Source organism: Rutilus rutilus, assembly GCF_951802725.1.
Source record: "Rutilus rutilus genome assembly, chromosome: 14".
Taxonomy (NCBI): Eukaryota; Metazoa; Chordata; class Actinopteri; order Cypriniformes; family Leuciscidae; genus Rutilus; species Rutilus rutilus.
The window spans coordinates 24229923-24248497 of record NC_140219.1 but is presented as its reverse complement, the minus strand read 5'-3'; the positions used below and the strand labels follow the sequence as shown (position 1 = coordinate 24248497).

The following is an 18575-nucleotide window of genomic DNA, read 5'->3' as shown; positions in this document are numbered from 1 at the left end:
TACAGTTAACTTTGCATTCGTTTTGTGATCTCTCGCACACAGGGTCTTCAGGTGTCGACTAAGCAGAAGATTTCTCCATGGGACGTGTTTGAGGGGCTGAAGCACTCCGCTCCGCTCTCCTGGGGCTGGTTCGGAACCGTGAGGGTCGATCGCAAAGTCACAAAGTTTGAGGAGCAGCAGCGGCTCCTGCTTTACCACACCCACATAAAGCCCAAACAACGCAGTTACTATCTGGCGCCCCTCAACCTGCCCCAAGAGGAGGAGGAGCCACCTACACCTGTGGCTCCTGAGCCGGACAAGAAGGTGGAAACAGGGAAGCAGGAGAAGAGCGTCAACAGTGTCGCACCTGACAATAAGAAGAAGAAGAAAAAGAAACAGACATCCGCAAATAAACAAGAGGTACAAAAAATATGTATATTAATGTATATTGAAAAGCTATAAAGAGAAATCAAGACGGAAATCAAGATGTTTGATTGGTTCCTGTGGTCTAGGACTACAAGCAGCACAACCCAGGAGTCATGCAGTACACACCACCCATGGACATGGGCATGGGCCAATCGAACATGCCTTTTCCGATGGGCTACCGGCCTCAAATGATGTATGCCCAAAACCAGCCTCTACCACCAGGTCAGTACATATCCCAGCATGCCTAAACATCTCAAACACATTACATGGACATCTTCTACTTTTTCTTTTATGCTTTTATCATCTTCCACATTATCCCCCTTAAGGAGGCCCCGGTTTGGAGCCCCCTTTCCGTCCCAGGACTCCTATGACCAAACTTCCTCCACGTCCCTACAATATGAATAATATGCAGGCTGCTGGCATGGCCAACATGATGGGGATGGACAAGCAGTACCCGTTGGCCTATAAACCCCCACCCAGCATGCCTCAGGGGCAGATTCTCCGTCATCAGCTACAGGTCAGACTGGTGAGTCTGGTTTTACTAATCAAGACCCCAGACCAAAAACTCACGGTTTCCTCGTATCTTGTATGATTGTTTCATCTAGGGCTGGAACAACGCATCAACGCAATCGATTATGTCTATTACATAAATTAGTTGATTTGCCTGGAATGCGTCGATTCGTTGCGCTATTTATGTTCCCCAATGATGGTGGCTCCCGGGCATGCTGAAAATCAGCCGTTATTACAAAAATATCTGGCCCGATTTGAAGTATCTCTGAAGTGAACTAACTGTTTCCTTTTCCTCTTCCCTCCGTATAAAGTAGTGTTTATAAGCGCAGCTGCTTTGTTTATAGCGGTACCCAAAGAAACTCTTTTTTTTTCCATAAGCGCCACCTGCTTTCAGAGGGTTTGCGTTTTCATTCAGTCCGTCTGCTATTTTTATTTGTGTGCAGGTGTGTCTTATGTAACATAATATTTTAACATAATTTGCTCTAAGTCTTGAAATTATGCAATCTAATTCAAATCACAAACAACTGCATGTGTGTAGCATCTTTGTTTGGATCGTGATTTCGAATGCAGTGGTTGCCTCTAGTTTCACATGGCTACAGATGTTTTTTTAAGGCCAGTTTGGGCTGTTATAGAGCAAATTAACATAAAATACATTTGCTTGAAAAAATAAAAAATAAAATCGGCAACCGGTATTGGAATTGTCCAATTTGCTTGTAAAGAAAATCGGATTCAGCCGTCAAAAATCATGATCGGTGCATCACTACCGTTTTCATTTCTCTACATAACGTGGTGTTTTTAAATAAATAAATCTTTTAATATATATAAATTGTAGTTGGAGTAAAAGTTCATACATAGGTTAGTTACGGTTAATATTTATTGGTAAATTAACCAAAGGATTAATCGACTATTTAGAAAATAAACAATAGATTAACCAGGGATAGATTAATCGAAAGAACAACAAAAAATCAATGGGTTAATAATTTGAAAAAATTATTATTAGTTCCAGTCCTAGTTTCATAAAAAATAAAAAAATTTACTAGGTGTCCTGTAATTAGTTGTGCTTGTCAAATGTGCACTGCAAAAGCCCCACTCATATTTAGGTGTCAAAATATCATAGAGACATTGGGCTCTTTCGACTTGACCACTGTTTCCGGGTCCAAACACTCCTTCAGACCCTAAAAGCAAACAACAAACGGTGTTAATGCTAATATACACTCACAGTGTGCTGTTCAACTAGCGAAAAATCATAATCTTAACCTTTATCTCCATAGCGAAAACTCGTTTGGCCAGACACTGACTGATCTTTTCTGAATCATTAAAATATTGGTGGCTGGTACACAGTGAACCGACTGACGGCAGAGACTACAGTGAGCCTAGAGACTGTAGTGTCCACCAATGAGTTTTTAAAAGTTTAGGTTGAAGGTGTGTGATAAACGAAAAGTGTTCATAAATGACTGTTGAGAACTGAGAGAGGATTTTTCACTTGAAACGGAGTAGAGGCTTGGACCAGGAGACAGTATTATTAGAAGGTCGAAATGCCACGACTTGACAAACAGCTAGTGACCATCTAGAAACACCACTCGACTGCTCACAGCATGCTCTAGCAACCATGTTGCGACATCCTGGCGGCACCTGCAAGAACTGTCTAGTTTTTGTCTTCTAGTGATTGTTTATGTTAAATTCAGAATCATTGGAAAGGAGAGGCATGTATGCTTGTTTGTTGGTCTTTTCAGGGGAATCATAATCATTTAATTGGACAGCAGATTAGACAAGTGGCACCTAATCAACAGTATCCACCAATGCAGCCGACACAGGCAAGTTCTTGTGCTTTTACAGACACTTGGCACATCTGCAGTGTTGATTGACTGTTCAACATTCACTGAAACCCAGAGATAACAACCTAGTAATGTCACGTTTCTCTCTCTAGAACATGTCCCATGGCTACACCCCCTACGGCTCACACATGGGGATTCAGCCACACCCCTCTCAGGCCGCTGGGATAGTTCCTTCCTCGTACGGTAACCAGAGCTTCCAGGGAGGACATCCTGGCACCAACCCAGGCATGGTGGATTCTCTTAGGCCAATGCAGCAGAGGCCGAGCGGCTATGTGCATCAGCAGGCTCCCGGAACATACGGACACACAATGCAGAACACGCAAAGGTCAGTCACAGACCTCTTTAAAATTCTTAACACCTCATACATTTTCAGTCCTGCCATACTTCAGTAACATTATACCGCAAAACCCTAATTTGAAGCAGTGTAAAACAAATCATCTTAACTTTCACCAAAGATACAAAGAGATTTAAATCACTGTATTGGCAATATGAAAGAAATCTTTACATTGCCAAAGCATTAAAGGGATAGTTCACTTTGAAATTAATTTTTGATATGTTTTAGCTTACCTCAAGGGCATCCAAGATGTAGGTGTCTTTGTTTCCGCAGTAGTTTCAATTTTGATATTTTTAGGTCAAACCGTTCTTGTCTGTCAGTCATATAATGCAGGTCTATGGTCACTGGCTCAAAACACAAGCACAGAGTCCAAATTAAACCAATTCCCCATCGTCCAAATGAAACAATTCCCCATCATAAGTACACATTGATGGCCTAAGACACGAAACGAGCGGTTTGTGTGAGAAAACGAACAGTATTTATATCGTTGTTATCTCTTGAAAACAGCACACGTCCAAATGATCTGACGGCGCGGGCGGGTATAGATATATAAATAGATGTCGCCTTGGCTACTGCAGTTCATTGGAACGAAACCGTAGCCAAGGCAACATCTATGTATATATCTATACCCGCCCGCGCCGTCAGATCATTTGGACGTGTGCTGTTTTCAAGAGATAACAACGATATAAATACTGTTCGTTTTCTCACACAAACCGCTCGTTTCGTGTCTTAGGCCATCAATGTGTACTTATGATGGGGAATTGTTTCATTTGGACGATGGGGAATTGGTTTAATTTGGACTCTGTGCTTGTGTTTTGAGCCAGTGACCATAGACCTGCATTATATGACTGACAGACAAGAACGGTTTGACCTAAAAATATCAAAATTGAAACTACTGCGGAAACAAAGACACCTACATCATGGATGCCCTTGAGGTAAGCTAAAACATACCAAAAATAAATTTCAAAGTGAACTATCCCTTTAATAACACTATACAATAAAAATAAATGCATAAATTATTAAACATAATATTGAAGATAAAATAAAACTTAACTAACTTTCACCATCTGTCTCAGATTCCCCCATCAGTCCATGCAGCAGGCGCCTATGATGCACGGCCTGGCTCCAGGTCACCTGGGACCGCAGGGGATGCACCCCAACATGAGGCCTAATCAGATGATGGACCAGCAGCAGCAGCAAGCTCAGCAGCAACAACAGCAGCTGATAAGACAGCATCCAGCTCTCCGAGTGCGTACATGCACACACACACACCCAAAGTCGATCACATTGCATTGTGGGATAGAGTATGTTTGGGTGTATTCTGCACATATCAGGCTATTCTGCGCAACAAGAGAAAACATAATGCAGGGCTTGACATTAACGCTTGTCTGGGACAAGTTCATTTTTTTGAAGGGACAAGTAAAAGAGAATTTCACTTGGCCGACCGGACAAGTAGCCTGATTAAACAGCAATAACAAAAAAAATAACTAGGGAATCACTAAAACGACATTTATCAAATCCATTTATTACATTTATTTTAAGTTGTGATCAATAGTAGATTATAAAATAAAAACAAGGTTGCGCTGTTGAGGCTTACTCTTGAGGAGAAATTAAACACATGAGTGCATCTCACACACACAAAAAAAAATCAGTTAATACTGAGTGAAAGTTCATACTGCTTTTTTTTAACTGAGTTTTTATATTTTTAACATGATACAGTTAAGCAACCTCCCATGACGAGTGATGTTTTCCTGAAAACCATCACGATTGAAAATGTGACATTGATTTCATACAACAGTTCAATAAACAGTTAAAATTAAGTCACATTTTAGATGCAATATTGACTGTTTTTGTTCTGTTTCAGCAGCGAAAATAGTTCCAAACAGATCACAGCAGAACCACTGCACATCTCCAGCAACACTCAACCATGTTTTCATTACTGAACGATTCCGCGTTTTGAACGAATCAGTTGACCCATTCATAAACATCTGTCTCATTCTTAAATGAATCAGTCGTTTGAACGAATGACTCAATGACTCGCTCATTAAGACGGTCGCCTGCCTACTGGCGATTTAGCATTATGTTTAAAATTATCATTCTTTCCAACGTTTCTTATTTGTATATTTAAAACAATCTCATAACATTATTTAATCCAATTGTAATTTTTCAATGTAAATTATTTAATTTGATCAGCCCTACCTAAGGTAACAGCCCTATAGTGTCTTAGTATTCTAAATATACTAAATTATATGTGTAACTAAAAATAAATAAATTATGGACAAGCAACTTTTTTACTCAATGGGCAAGCACATGAAAATGCTTAATGTCGAGCCCTGCATAATGCATACTTGCTGGCTTTCTACAGTGATTCACTGGTAATGTCATTGTATTTGTGTGTTTGTGTCTTCACAGCAGCAGGTGCAGCAGCAACAGCAGCAGCAGCAGGTTCAACAACAAGTGCAACAACAAGTGCAGCAGCAACAGCAGGTTCAGCAGCAGCAACAACAACAGCAGCAGGTCCAGCAGCAGCAACAACAGGTTCAGCAGCAGCAGGTTCAACAGCAGCAGCAGCAGCAGCAGCAGCAGGCATCAGCCCAGCCTCCCGCTCAGGCCCTGGGCATGCAGCCTCTGCCCCCGCAGCAGCCCATGGTGAGACCTGGAAGCACACAAAGCTCAGCCTCTTGTGGCTTATTGGTTTACGTTTGTGGATTTTTAGACCTGTAATTCTGTGTCATTTGATTTGGTCTCGTCTCAGTTCCCACGGCAAGGCATGCAGCAGACCCAGCAGCAGCAGCAGACTGCAGCACTGGTCCGACAGCTCCAGCAGCAGCTCTCAAGTATGCTTCAGTCTTTACAAACATTCATATGTTTGCTGCATATACACTGCCTTCATAAAAGCTTTTCAAATGCTCATGGCAGGATATTGGACAATATCAACATAAATACAGGTCATCTCTTGCTATAAATGCATGAAAATAACTAGCAATATAGTCACGGCACAGTCAGACACCCCTTTGGGAATAAAAATATATATATCTGGGTCATCGCACACTTATACCTTTAACTGTTTAACTGCCAGTTAAGGTTATTGCAAAACAGACAGATAAGAACACAGTTCAGTTTTGACGTCAGCGCTTTTTAGCGTATACGTACAGCCTTTCAAAGTGTACTCCATTTGTTAGCATGCACGGTCGACATGTGCGCACTAGAAAGTTTCGGCCTTGTCAAGTGTCTGCGTTTTTTTTTTTTATCTCCAGAAGTTAAGCAGTTTTAAAAAATGGGTCTCGTTCACTAATAATTTTGTGGAATAAATTTTATATTTGTAAAAAAAAAAAAAAAAAACGGCTCATGTAAAATTTCCGTCTGAACTCACAACACAACACTCGAGTTGAATTTGAGTATTCTAAACGAGCGACCACGTGCCCAAGGTTAGTTATGCAAGCAGATCCTCGAAACTAGTTCAAACACAAACTTTAATACAGATCATTTCATTAGCCAGATCTATATAGGCGTATCTGCGTCTTATACAGAGAAACCTCACAGTTCAAGCTATAATGCAGTATTTCTTTCTTTTATTGTATTTATGATGAAATATATTTAAGATGATATATGATCTATGTATACAATTTTATCTTAACACGACTATAAGGCGCCCAGAGTAAGAGATTGTTGTGTATGTGTGTTTTTCTGTCAATTAAAAAATTGGGTTTTGGTGAATCATGTATTGTTTGTGGAAACATTCGTACACAGATTTCATGCGCTCATTTGTGAGTATGCATGCTTAGTGAATGAGACCATTGTCTTTGTTCTCGTTTAAGTGCTCGTCAACATGGCCGTCTATTGTTATTGTGGTCTCCCACAGATTGTTGTTGTTGTTCAGTGTTTTTTTGTTTTTTAGTGTAAGACATTGGGCTGGGCCATTGTTGCCACCTGGTGGACCAACCGATTGTCCAAAAAAAAAACAGGTGCATGCGCCAGCTGAGCAACTGTGCTGATTACGAAATTTAATTCAGGCAAACTGTATGCATACCCTAGTGTACGTGTGAAAAATGGAGTATACTTTGGGCTTTAAGAGATGCTTTTGAAGTAGCTTAATTAATATTTACTTTAATATGCTCTAAATTCATACATTTTATGTTTTTATCCTTATAATGCAAAGAATTCACACAAATCAATGTAAACACATACTCAAGTATTCATTTTCTGTACTAAAATTATTATTATTTTTCTTTCCCCAGATACTCAACCTGGACAGAACACCAACTCATATTACTGAGAGTGAATGGATTTCAGCGGTGGTAAAGAATGATCTTGTGTCCACATAAGCGGACCTTTCTGAGATGAGGAACCCTGCTCCTGAAAGAAGCCCACAGGGCTGTATCTTAAGTAGAGTCAAACATTGTTTTTCAGACATGCATTTCTGAAAGTCATAGAGGCTTTGTTCTGTGAAACATTGAGGTGAACAGTGAAAGAGTTTATGTAAAAAGAAGTACAGGAAATTATAAAAAATATTGCAACTTTTTTTATTTTATTTCAATTTGTACAATTTTTCAGTTTCGTGTATTTCTCATTAAAAAAAATCATGTCACTTTTTATGCCTTGTCTTACATTGTCGAAACATTATAGAGTGTGACCTTGAAGGGATGACAATTCTTTCGTCATTTACTCGCCCTCATGTCGTTCCAAACCTGTAAGACTTTCGTTCATCTTCTGATCACAAATGATCGTTTTGATGAAATCGGAGATCTGTTGACAGCTACGCAACTACCACTTTGACACTTCAAAAAGAGCTCGTAAAACTAATCCATATGAAGTGAGTGGTTTAGTCCAAGACTTTTTGAAGAGACTTGATCGCATTAACAGATTTAATTTAGCCTAAATTCAATCAAGCTATCATTTCTCTTCAGAACATTTGGACCAAGTTTTACAATCTCTTTATGAAGTGTCAAAGTGGTAGTTGCGTAGCTATGGAAGCTTGTTTCCGCCAAAGAACTATCCCTTTAAATCATTGTTTACTCATTCGCTACGGTTATTACTATATTTGGTAGAATTGGTTCGAATTACTTCAAGTAAGCTCAAGTATGCATTAAGATTTTGACTTGTGTTGTGTTGCCATTTTGGGAGTCCTCCCTTTCCCTTGGCTCCTCTCAAGGCGATTAAACAACACTCCCAAGTCGGGACCCAGCGCTCTTCCTTCTAAACCACAGTCTCTTCCTTCACATTTCATCAGGAAGTTGAGAGAATCCCAGCTTCTCTCCTCAGGCATGACTCCCAACCTAGATAAAATTCTGTCTGCAAGATCTGGCACCATGGGTTGCAGGAGTATCCCATACATCCTGAGGCACTCTAAAGACACGTGAAGGATGGTGTCAAGCCACTGCTGGTCTCCGGGATTGTTCCGGTCCAGCTTCCACGGTGCATGTCTTTGAACAAACGCATTAGTCATCCGCACGCATGTGCTAATGGCCTCCAGTGCTTTATATACGTGTAGATTCTCAAAGTGCTGCTCAACTAAGACCGGAAGAGCAGATACGGCCTCCACCATTCTGTAGTCTTCCGAGACAGCTTTTCCACGGAGCCCTTCAGATGGTTTCTTTGGGAAGCAGGAGTTGCAGAACTGAGGATACACCTGCGTGGGGTTGAGTGAGGGCGCAGTGCAGCGGTTTAAAAGCCCACCGAGAGCGTCCGCTAACTCGCTGTTGCACATCTTTATGACTTTATCGTCATAATAGTCACAGTCCGAGTCGGGAACCCCTTGTCTCAGAAGGAAGTAGCGCAGGCCGTCCACGGTGAACTTCTCCATGGCGTCCAATGGGTTGATCACGTTTCCAAGACTCTTGGACATTTTCTTTCCCTCCACCGTCCAGTGAGAGTGCACAAATATGGTCTTAGGAAGAGGTAATCCTGCAGCCAAGAGAAACGCCGGCCAGTATATCGCGTGAAACTTAAGAATGTCCTTACCAACAACATGATGGACAGCTGTCCACCACTGGGAGTGATTCTGTGGGTAACCAACAACGGTCAAGTAGTTCACCAGAGCATCCAACCACACGTAGATGATTTGTTCTGGATCTCCAGGGACTGAAATACCCCACTGGAGGCGGCTTTTCTGGCGAGATACTGACAGGTCTGGGATATCATCCTCCAGCCACTGAAGAACCAAGTGATGAAAGTTCACAGGCTGGATGGTATTTGGGTTTAATCGAAGCCAATCAAGCAATTTGGTGCGGAAATCCGATAAGCGGAACATGTAATTGTCCTCCTTCATCCATTCCACCTGTCAATGAGGAAATTAAAAATGTTATTTAAAAGGCAGCTATGCGTTTTAATAAACCCAAAAGACCCAATTTACATATTTAAATCAGTGTACTATAGTATACCAATGGGTCCATGACATGCATCACTTTATTCTATAAAACCTATTTAAATCAGTGTACTAGTATACCAATGGGTCCATGACATGCATCACTTTATTCTATAAAACCTATTTAAGTCTTAATTCATTTTCAGTACATTCAAATTCTAAATATTATTTGATGGTTTGGTATCTTAAACCCCCAAAATGTCAGGTGGCACAACCGTCCACACAAATGAACAGACTAAAACCATTTAAAATGGCGTTTTAATAAGAAATTCAAAATAAAATACTATGGCATAAATTTATGTTTGAAACCTTTCATATAAACATATTTTATAAATATCAGTAGTTTTAAAGCTGTTTGAAAAACTTTTGTCCTGGAATTTGTATTTTCTCAAATGTCATGGTGGCACAACTGCAAACATGGTTTTTTTTTTGTTGTTTTTTTTTTATTATGAATTGACAAGGTAATAACAGTAAACAATGTATCATCCAGAGGAGCCCAACTGATCATTGTGGAGGAGAGAAAAGGTTTGTAGATCTCTCTCAAATACTGATAAAAAATAGAGCACTTTCAAGTATGGTACACTTTTCATGTCCGGTGGTACAACTATTTTTGATGTATGAGCTTGCTAGCATAGGCAAAAGCTAATATAGGCATCCAAGTAGAAGCCTATTATTCAATGTAAAACTAGCTGCAAAAGTCTTATGGTGAAACCAGGAAGTCAGGTGGTGCAACTGCAATGAATGTCCCAATATGAAGTAAAAAAAAACAAAAAAAACATTTAGCCTAAGCTAAATAAATAATATTTAAACTAAGATTGTTTAGATGCCACTATCATATCAAATAAAGAATAATTGGTCACACTTTATATTAGGTGTCTAACTACTGTATTCTCATTAAAAAATTGTTAGGTATAATGCACTTGTTCATGTTTTGCAAAACAGGGTAAGGGAAGGGTCAACAGTGTAATAATAGCTATAGTGTTCCGTTAAAGTGGCTAATGCTATTCATTTAATGTTTTAAACATTATGATGAATACAGTTTTTATATTTTCATTTAAAATTTCTTAATTGACTTAAAGGCACACTGTAATTTTTCGCCTAGAGTTCGCTTATTCAAAACAAAGGCTTGGCTTGATGAGGCTGTAATTTCACAGAATTATGGGAGTTGTTGTCTTTACCTCTACATCCGGTGAAAAAGAATCAGACGGGACTCGGACAGAAATGATATTCACGGATGAGCTAATGTATTAAAGATTTATTAACATTACTGTAGTAGTATGAAGCAGAGTGGGGCTGAAAGCCGTTGGAGTGATTGTTACACGGCTCGAGAGCAGTGGAGCTTTTATTACGCCGCTTCTGCTTCCAGTCATGAGTATGTGGGGTAACCAGTCTATGGGGGTAACGCAGCGCTGTTTTATCATATTAGATACATATGAGTATGTTCAAATGTTATAATGATACTCTGTGGTCACTACTATGCAGCTACTATTTGAGACACCTGTTGCACACTGCAGTGAGCTAGATCAATAATAGGCATGGTAACGTTAAAACATGGTACTCGCAGTAAATCAAGAAACCGAGATTTAAACAATAAGACTGTGTTGAGCTATATAACAATGATTAGTTTTATGTTGATGAATGTATCCAAACAGTAGCTCACCTGTTTAATAAAACATAATATATTAAAGCGTCTTTGGTGTTTCCATGGTTTCTACAGAATAAAACAAATAAAACCGGAAATCGAGGGTAACGCGGGTAAAAGCCGCTGTCATTGGCAGGTGGCGCACGAACACGGTCCGTGTCCTGGTTAAAACTGCTTATTTCTCTGGATTTATACATTCTTGGAAACATTTTGGGATTATGTAAGTACTCAAGTAAAAAAAAAAAAAATGGTTTTGGGATATTTTAATCCTGTATCAGTACAAAACATGACTTTGGTTAGATAACACTGTTCGATTGTGATCTGAATAACAACAATCTATTATTACACCATTCCAGGTCCAAGATTCCGATTGTGATGTCATGTGATTTATTGTTTATCAATTATCAATTTACTACTTTTACTTCAATAAAGACTGTTGACTAAAACACTTGTATTTGTATTTTATTTTTATGTGTAATTGAACTGGGGAAAAAAAGTCCAGTATTCAGCATATTCCGTCATTATTAATGTTGTCAGATACCCATCAGGTGCTGCATCCAGGGCTTGACATTAACAGCGGCAACTGCGAGTGGATTTCAGCGGTGGTGTATAACAGTCACTCCTACTAGCCACTTTGGCGGGTTGAATTTAAAAGGTATTGCGGAGGGTTTTCTTTTTCCGGGTGGATCATCAAGACTATTGGTCCTCCTAGTTGTCAATCATTCTGGTGATATGTTTACGTAAGGCCGTCATACGTGCTCGTCCCTAGGTAGTTCTCGCTTTCTGCGCATGCGCACTTTCAGGTGTATATGTGTGGTGAGCTACGGTTTCAGCCATTCATTGAAGCTCGCCGTTCTCACCGGGTTTTTTCAAAATGTCTGAGGGTCGCAAGAGAAAAAGTGTCTACGAATTGTATGAAAAGAAGAGAAATGTCTCTGAAGAAAGAAACAAGACCAGAGTGTTTTTGGGAGAATATTTCACACAGGTTAAAAGCACAGGTTGGGCTTCCCACTGATGCCTCAGTCGCGAAGTTTCTACTCGACATGTAAAGGAAAGTAGGCTTGTATGAGCCATGCCAACAGCAACTTGTAAACAGAGCGTGCATGAGGAGAACGTGCATGCTCTCTCGTGCACACGTTTAATAGGCGGAAGGGAGCAGGTAGAGTGTTGCGCATGTGCATTTTTTCAAAAAGTGGAGAGGGCGGTTATTTTCTAAAATTCGGGAAAATCCTCCGCTATACCTTTAATATATGATATATACATTTTTCAATTGTAGTCTTTTAAAAAGGCATCTGAAATAATAAACTAGTGCAATGTAGTGTTGTCAAAATATAGATTTGTTGATACATATATCAATACTGAAATATCTGAAACGCTTCCAATACTAATTTTCCACAGAATAGAGACATGATCCCAGCTACCCTTTCTTGCTCTCTCATAATCTCTCTGACAGCGAGTTACACACAAACCCGCCTCCCCTCACTCACTCTTTTCATTTGCTCTGGATGAATATTGATGGTGTTACAGGGCTTGAATTTCAGCGCATATTGCACATACTTTTACTCATTCCGGCAGATTTCACACCCAAAGTGTGCACACATAAAGCCGCCTCTCGGTACAAAATTGAATTCTTTTTCAACTGCTTACTGCACTTAAACAGTCAAATACACATCAAATTGGCGAGTATTCTCATAAACACAGTCAGTTATGTTTTAAGTGAACGTAAACAGTTGAGAAAGAAAATGCATGTGTAACAGTATAATGGATCCGAGTGTCAGGTCTTAAAGTATTATGAGATACTATTAAAATTATTATTCGGCAAGCGCGCTCATAATTGAAGCGACGCGCAAATTTTTTCCAACTTTTCAGAATGCCACAAACGCACCGCAGGTCATGTGACAAGAACCAACCAATCAGCTTCACCCTTTCCGTAACAACATTGAAAGCTCAGTCAACATGAAGGATGGGGGTGCACCCAAACACTACGGGTGTTTTCTCTTAAATAAATCTTGTAGCAGAGCTACAGCAAGTGTTTTTCGGTGGTGGAAATCCAATAGCTACTAAAACTTCTTTGTCGTTGTGGAGAGCGCAGTGCATGGTTGCATATTAACGACAGACGCTACGGGAAAATCGGACCGAATTTTACTATTAATAATAAAAGATAAGCTAATGTGCATTGTAAATGTCAGTAATTTATCTTTTTTGACTCATTCTTTTTATAAAAAAATGATTTAAAGGCTGAAATATGTGAGGTTTATCTTTTTATAAAACCTTTTTTGTCAAAACTTTATTTGAACTTGTACGTTAGTAGATAACGTTGCAAGACGACACTTTTAAAATCTGGCCATCATTTTTAATGTTATTATTCTAGTGTTTATGTAAACAAAAAGTGCATATTGATGCTACTTTTATTCGTTATTTGCTGGTTTTCGACATAAAACTTGGTGAATTGATTTCATTGTGTAGTATCAGTACTTTTTGAACAGGACTCTGTGATAACCGTGGTCATTTTTGTCACTTATCATGAAATGAAATGTTAATGCCATTTCATCTCTAGTTATGATCAACTAAAATCAACTATAATTATGTGTTTTTACAGTATAATATGCAAAGTACAATTTTCTATTAAAACATTATCTTTTCTCTGACATTAAGGGTGACATATATAGGCCTACAAAAACTCTTTTAGGTCTATCTGTTAGGATATTTGTTAATATGAGTTATGAGACATTATTTAAAAGATTTAAGTATTGTATTACATGAGTAGCTCTCGGCCACTTTCATTTTTTAAAAAGTCGCTCTCAAATGAAAAAAGGTTGGAGACCCCAATTTAATCGCTTTTAGAAAAACTATTCCTTTTCTATGGCCCTCCCCACCCCAGTTTGAAAACCCCTGTTCTAGATGGTGCAAACCACTGACAGGGAAGCATAGGCTTTAATTCAAGAACAGGATGGATGGTACCTTGTGGCCGCTCTCAGTGGATACTTTGATCTGTCTTCCCTCGGAGTCTGTCCTGTCAGTGACTTGAGTTGGTGTAAGAAAACTTTCATCTGGAGTGGAGTACCAGCCTTCATAAGTGCCTTTGTAGATGAAGCCTTTGCTATGGAGAACAGTCCAGAAGTGTTCAACAGCCTGTCGATGTCTTTTCTCTGTTGTCCGAATGTAGTCAGTGTATAAAATGCCACATCTTTGGAAAACATGCTTAAAACTCTCTGATACCTCGGTGCAGAAGTTCAGAGGGTCTTTACCAGCATTGCTCGCTGCCTGTTGGATTTTAAGGCCATGCTCATCTGTACCTGCAGTGCACAAACAAACAACCTTACTTCAACACACTGATCTCTGGGGCCAGTTGCATAAACGCTCATAATGGTAAAGGGATAGATCACCCAAAAATGAAAATTCTGTCATCATTTACTCACCCTCATGTTGATCCAAATCTGTACGATTTTCATTTATCTTCAAAATACAAATGCAGATCTTTTTGATGAAATTTGAGTGCATTGGCACTTTAACGCTTCAAAAAGTTCATAAAGAGATCGTAAAACAAATCCATATGAATCAAGTGGTTTAGTCCAAATTTTCTGAAGAGACATGATCGCTTTTATATGATGAACAGATTGAATTTAGGCTTTTATTCATAAACATTCATCAACTCACACATCACATATAGTAAACAGAAGCTCAAGTATAATCGCTTGACATGCGAAAACCATTGAGGTTCATTCTCGTGTTAGAAGCACATTTGAACTTCAGCAAGATAGACAGATAGTTTTATTTAATGCCATGTCAGCATCTAAGGCTATTTTCATGGCAAAAATTCAATTACAAAAATACAAATATCATATAAACACAATAAAACCAAGCAAACAAACACAACAAGTCATATTATACAAATTCTTTTAAATTAACATTATGATAAAAAAAATCCAAAACCGTTTCAGGCATATTCTTACTAAATAAGTCCTTAAGTGAAATAACTTCATAAAAGAGCATTCTACTTGTGCCCAGGACAGTCCAATAAAATATGTTTAACAGAGAGGGGAATCTTACAAAACATGCATAAAGTTGGGTCTTCACCTTTAAGCAAAAAAGCATTAGTCAAACTTGTATGACCGTCCTATACGACATCTGGTGAATAGCTTCAGCAAGAACCAATGATGTTCATTCTCGTGTTACGCAGCACGTTTGAGCTTCAGCAAGAACCAATGAGGTTCATTCTCGTGTTACGCAGCACGTTTGAGCTTCAGCAAGTACCAATGAGGTTCATTCTTGTGTTACGCAGCACGTTTGAGCTTCAGCAAGAACCATTGAGGTTCATACTCGTGTTACGCAGCACGTTTGAGCTTCAGCAAGAACCAATGAGGTTCATACTCGTGTTACGCAGCACGTTTGAGCTTCAGCAAGAACCAATGATGTTCATTCTCGTGTTACGCAGCACGTTTGAGCTTCAGCAAGAACCAATGAGGTTCATTCTCATGTTACGCAGCACGTTTGAGCTTCAGCAAGAACCATTGAGGTTCATACTCGTGTTACGCAGCACGTTTGAGCTTCAGCAAGAACCATTGAGGTTCATTCTCGTGTTACGCAGCACGTTTGAGCTTCAGCAAGAACCAATGAGGTTCATTCTCGTGTTACGCAGCACGTTTGAGCTTCTGCAAGAACCAATGAGGTTCATACTCGTGTTACGCAGCACGTTTGAGCTTCAGCAAGTACCAATGAGGTTCATTCTTGTGTTACGCAGCACGTTTAAGCTTCTGCAAGAACCAATGAGGTTCATTCTTGTGTTACGCAGCACGTTTGAGCTTCTGCAAGAATCAATGAGGTTCATTCTTGTGTTACGCAGCACGTTTAAGCTTCTGCAAGAACCAATGAGGTTCATTCTTGTGTTACGCAGCATGTTTTAGCTTCAGCAAGAACCAATGAGGTTCATTCTCGTGTTACGCAGCACGTTTGAGCTTCTGCAAGAACCAATGAGATTCATTCTCGTGTTACGCAGCACGTTTGAGCTTCTGCAAGAATCAATGAGGTTCATTCTTGTGTTACGCAGCACATTTGAGCTTCAGCAAGAACCAATGAGGTTCATTCTTGTGTTACGCAGCATGTTTGAGCTTCTGCAAGAACCAATGAGGTTCATTCTCATGTATAGCAGCACGTTTGAGCTTCAGCAAGAACCAATGAGGTTCATTCTTGTGTTACGCAGCACGTTTGAGCTTCAGCAAGAACCAATGAGGTTCATTCTTGTGTTACGCAGCACGTTTGAGCTTCTGCAAGAACCAATGAGGTTCATTCTTGTGTTACGCAGCACGTTTGAGCTTCTGCAAGAACCAATGAGGTTCATTCTTGTGTTACGCAGCACGTTTGAGCTTCTGCAAGAACCAGTGAGGTTCATTCTTGTGTTACGCAGCACATTTAAGCTTCTGCAAGAACCAATGAGGTTCATTCTTGTGTTACGCAGCATGTTTTAGCTTCAGCAAGAACCAATGAGGTTCATTCTCGTGTTACGCAGCACGTTTGAGCTTCTGCAAGAACCAATGAGGTTCATTCTCGTGTTACGCAGCACGTTTGAGCTTCTGCAAGAATCAATGAGGTTCATTCTTGTGTTACGCAGCACGTTTGAGCTTCAGCAAGAACCAATGAGGTTCATTCTTGTGTTACGCAGCACGTTTAAGCTTCTGCAAGAACCAATGAGGTTCATTCTTGTGTTACGCAGCACGTTTTAGCTTCAGCAAGAACCAATGAGGTTCATTCTCGTGTTACGCAGCACGTTTGAGTTTTCTGCAAGAACCAATGAGGTTCATTCTCGTGTTACGCAGCACGTTTGAGCTTCTGCAAGAACCAATGAGGTTCATTCTTGTGTTACGCAGCATGTTTTAGCTTCAGCAAGAACCATTGAGGTTCATTCTCGTGTTACGCAGCACGTTTGAGCTTCTGCAAGAACCAATGAGGTTCATTCTCGTGTTACGCAGCACGTTTGAGCTTCTGCAAGAATCAATGAGGTTCATTCTTGTGTTACGCAGCACGTTTGAGCTTCAGCAAGAACCAATGAGGTTCATTCTTGTGTTACGCAGCACATTTGAGCTTCAGCAAGAACCAATGAGGTTCATTCTTGTGTTACGCAGCATGTTTGAGCTTCTGCAAGATCCAATGAGGTTCATTCTCATGTATAGCAGCACGTTTGAGCTTCATTAAGAACCAATGAGGTTCATTCTTGTGTTACGCAGCACGTTTGAGCTTCAGCAAGAACCAATGAGGTTCATTCTTGTGTTACGCAGCACGTTTGAGCTTCTGCAAGAACCAATGAGGTTCATTCTTGTGTTACGCAGCACGTTTGAGCTTCTGCAAGAACCAATGAGGTTCATTCTTGTGTTACGCAGCACGTTTGAGCTTCTGCAAGAACCAGTGAGGTTCATTCTTGTGTTACGCAGCACGTTTGAGCTTCTGCAAGAACCAGTGAGGTTCATTCTTGTGTTACGCAGCACGTTTGAGCTTATGCGAGAACCAATGAGGTTCATTCTTGTGTTACGCAGCACGTTTGAGCTTCTGCAAGAACCAATGAGGTTCATACTCGTGTTACGCAGCACGTTTGAGCTTCAGCAAGAACCAATGAGGTTTGTTCTCGTATGTCAGGCAGTTTCGAATAAAAGCCTAAATTAAAAATGTTCATCATATAAAGCAATCAAGTCTCTTCAGAAAATTTGGACTAAACCGTTCAATTCATATGGATTAGTTTTATGATCGCTTTATAAACTTTTTAAAGCATCAAAGACAAAGTGGTATTTGCGAAGCTGCCAATGGGGGGACAGAAATCTCTCAGATGTGTCTTATTTCTCTCAGACTTTCGAAGATGAACGAAAGTTTAAAGGGTTTGGAACGACATGAGAGTGAGTAAATTATGAATTGTTGGGTGAACTATCCCTTTAAGAACTTCTAACCAACTAGCAGTTAGTAATCAGTCTTAGTTTTCGGTATTAAATTAAACCAATCTATGTTTTTATGTAACTGACGTAAAATAAAAGTTATGAACACGAACAGTCTTAAAGAAAAAGAAAAAAGAAAACTTGTAAGAGTCTCATCAGTTTATGCAACCAGCCCCTGATGTAAGTAATTAACTTGTTTAAGTAATGCAATACAATTAGACAATGTATAAAACGTACCTGTGGCAAATCTGGAGTTGTATCCCTGTAAGAGTTTGAATCTGTGCAGACAGTCTGCAGTGACAGCTGAATACACATGACCAATGTGAGGAGATGCATTGACATAGAAGATGGGAGTTGTGATGTAATATGGTTTCGAGCTCTGTGAATGATCTGTGCAAAAGCATCGCAAATCCTGACAGTGAATACTGTAGACTTGCGGAAGCCTTCTGTGGAGAGCATGCCCGGATAATCTCAGTACTATCGTTTTTGTGCGAGTGAGAATACAGCACGGAGACCTCATCACGAGACAGCTGCGAGGCGCGTGAGAGAACATCCGGGTCAGCGCCGT

General features: G+C 39.9%; 2 protein-coding genes across 17 annotated transcripts in view; one reads left to right on the top strand and one right to left on the bottom strand.

Annotated features, from left to right (window-relative positions):
• The window catches only part of med12 (mediator complex subunit 12), a 34417-nt gene extending 26740 nt beyond the window's left edge, over window positions 1-7677 (top strand). For 7 of the 15 annotated variants that reach the window (XM_084429420.1, XM_084429421.1, XM_084429424.1 and 4 more), the window contains 9 exons: window positions 43-399; window positions 492-627; window positions 732-931; window positions 2649-2729; window positions 2843-3075; window positions 4161-4332; window positions 5497-5733; window positions 5840-5921; window positions 7323-7677. In XM_084429420.1, coding sequence (XP_084285546.1) covers window positions 43-399; window positions 492-627; window positions 732-931; window positions 2649-2729; window positions 2843-3075; window positions 4161-4332; window positions 5497-5733; window positions 5840-5921; window positions 7323-7360 — 1536 coding nt within the window. In that variant the 3' untranslated portion in view covers window positions 7361-7677. Of the gene's footprint in view, window positions 1-42; window positions 400-491; window positions 628-731; window positions 932-2648; window positions 2730-2842; window positions 3076-4160; window positions 4333-5496; window positions 5734-5839; window positions 5922-6982; window positions 7050-7322 lie in introns of those variants that run through there. The other 8 variants (XM_084429422.1, XM_084429426.1, XM_084429425.1 and 5 more) reach the window with 6 other exon arrangements.
• Window positions 7592-18572, bottom strand: mars2 (methionyl-tRNA synthetase 2, mitochondrial). 2 transcript variants are annotated; one of them, XR_014629720.1, is made up of 4 exons: window positions 18245-18572; window positions 14052-14386; window positions 8078-9361; window positions 7592-7848 (listed from the first exon to the last, which is right to left on the bottom strand). XR_014629720.1 is itself a non-coding variant. In XM_084429445.1 (3 exons), the coding sequence occupies exons 1-3, from the start codon at window positions 18558-18560 to the stop codon at window positions 8171-8173; spliced, it is 1842 nt and encodes a 613-aa protein (XP_084285571.1). In that variant the 5' UTR covers window positions 18561-18572; the 3' UTR covers window positions 7593-8170. The 2 variants fall into 2 exon arrangements, 1 of the variants encoding a protein (XP_084285571.1); XM_084429445.1 differs by having other exon boundaries at window positions 7593-9361.
• Between the last annotated feature and the right edge of the window lie 3 nt (window positions 18573-18575).

What these genes read in the sequence shown, in the direction of transcription:
- mars2 (XM_084429445.1), bottom strand. Translation starts at nt 18,560, where the DNA reads ATGTTCTCTCACGCGCCTCGCAGCTGTCTCGTGATGAGGTCTCCGTGC. An exon ending in CAACTCCAGATTTGCCACAG is followed by an intron (nt 14,387 to 18,244) that starts GTACGTTTTATA and finishes TGTGCACTGCAG; the next exon opens with GTACAGATGAGCATGGCCTT. An exon ending in CCACTGAGAGCGGCCACAAG is followed by an intron (nt 9,362 to 14,051) that starts GTACCATCCATC and finishes CCTCATTGACAG; the next exon opens with GTGGAATGGATGAAGGAGGA.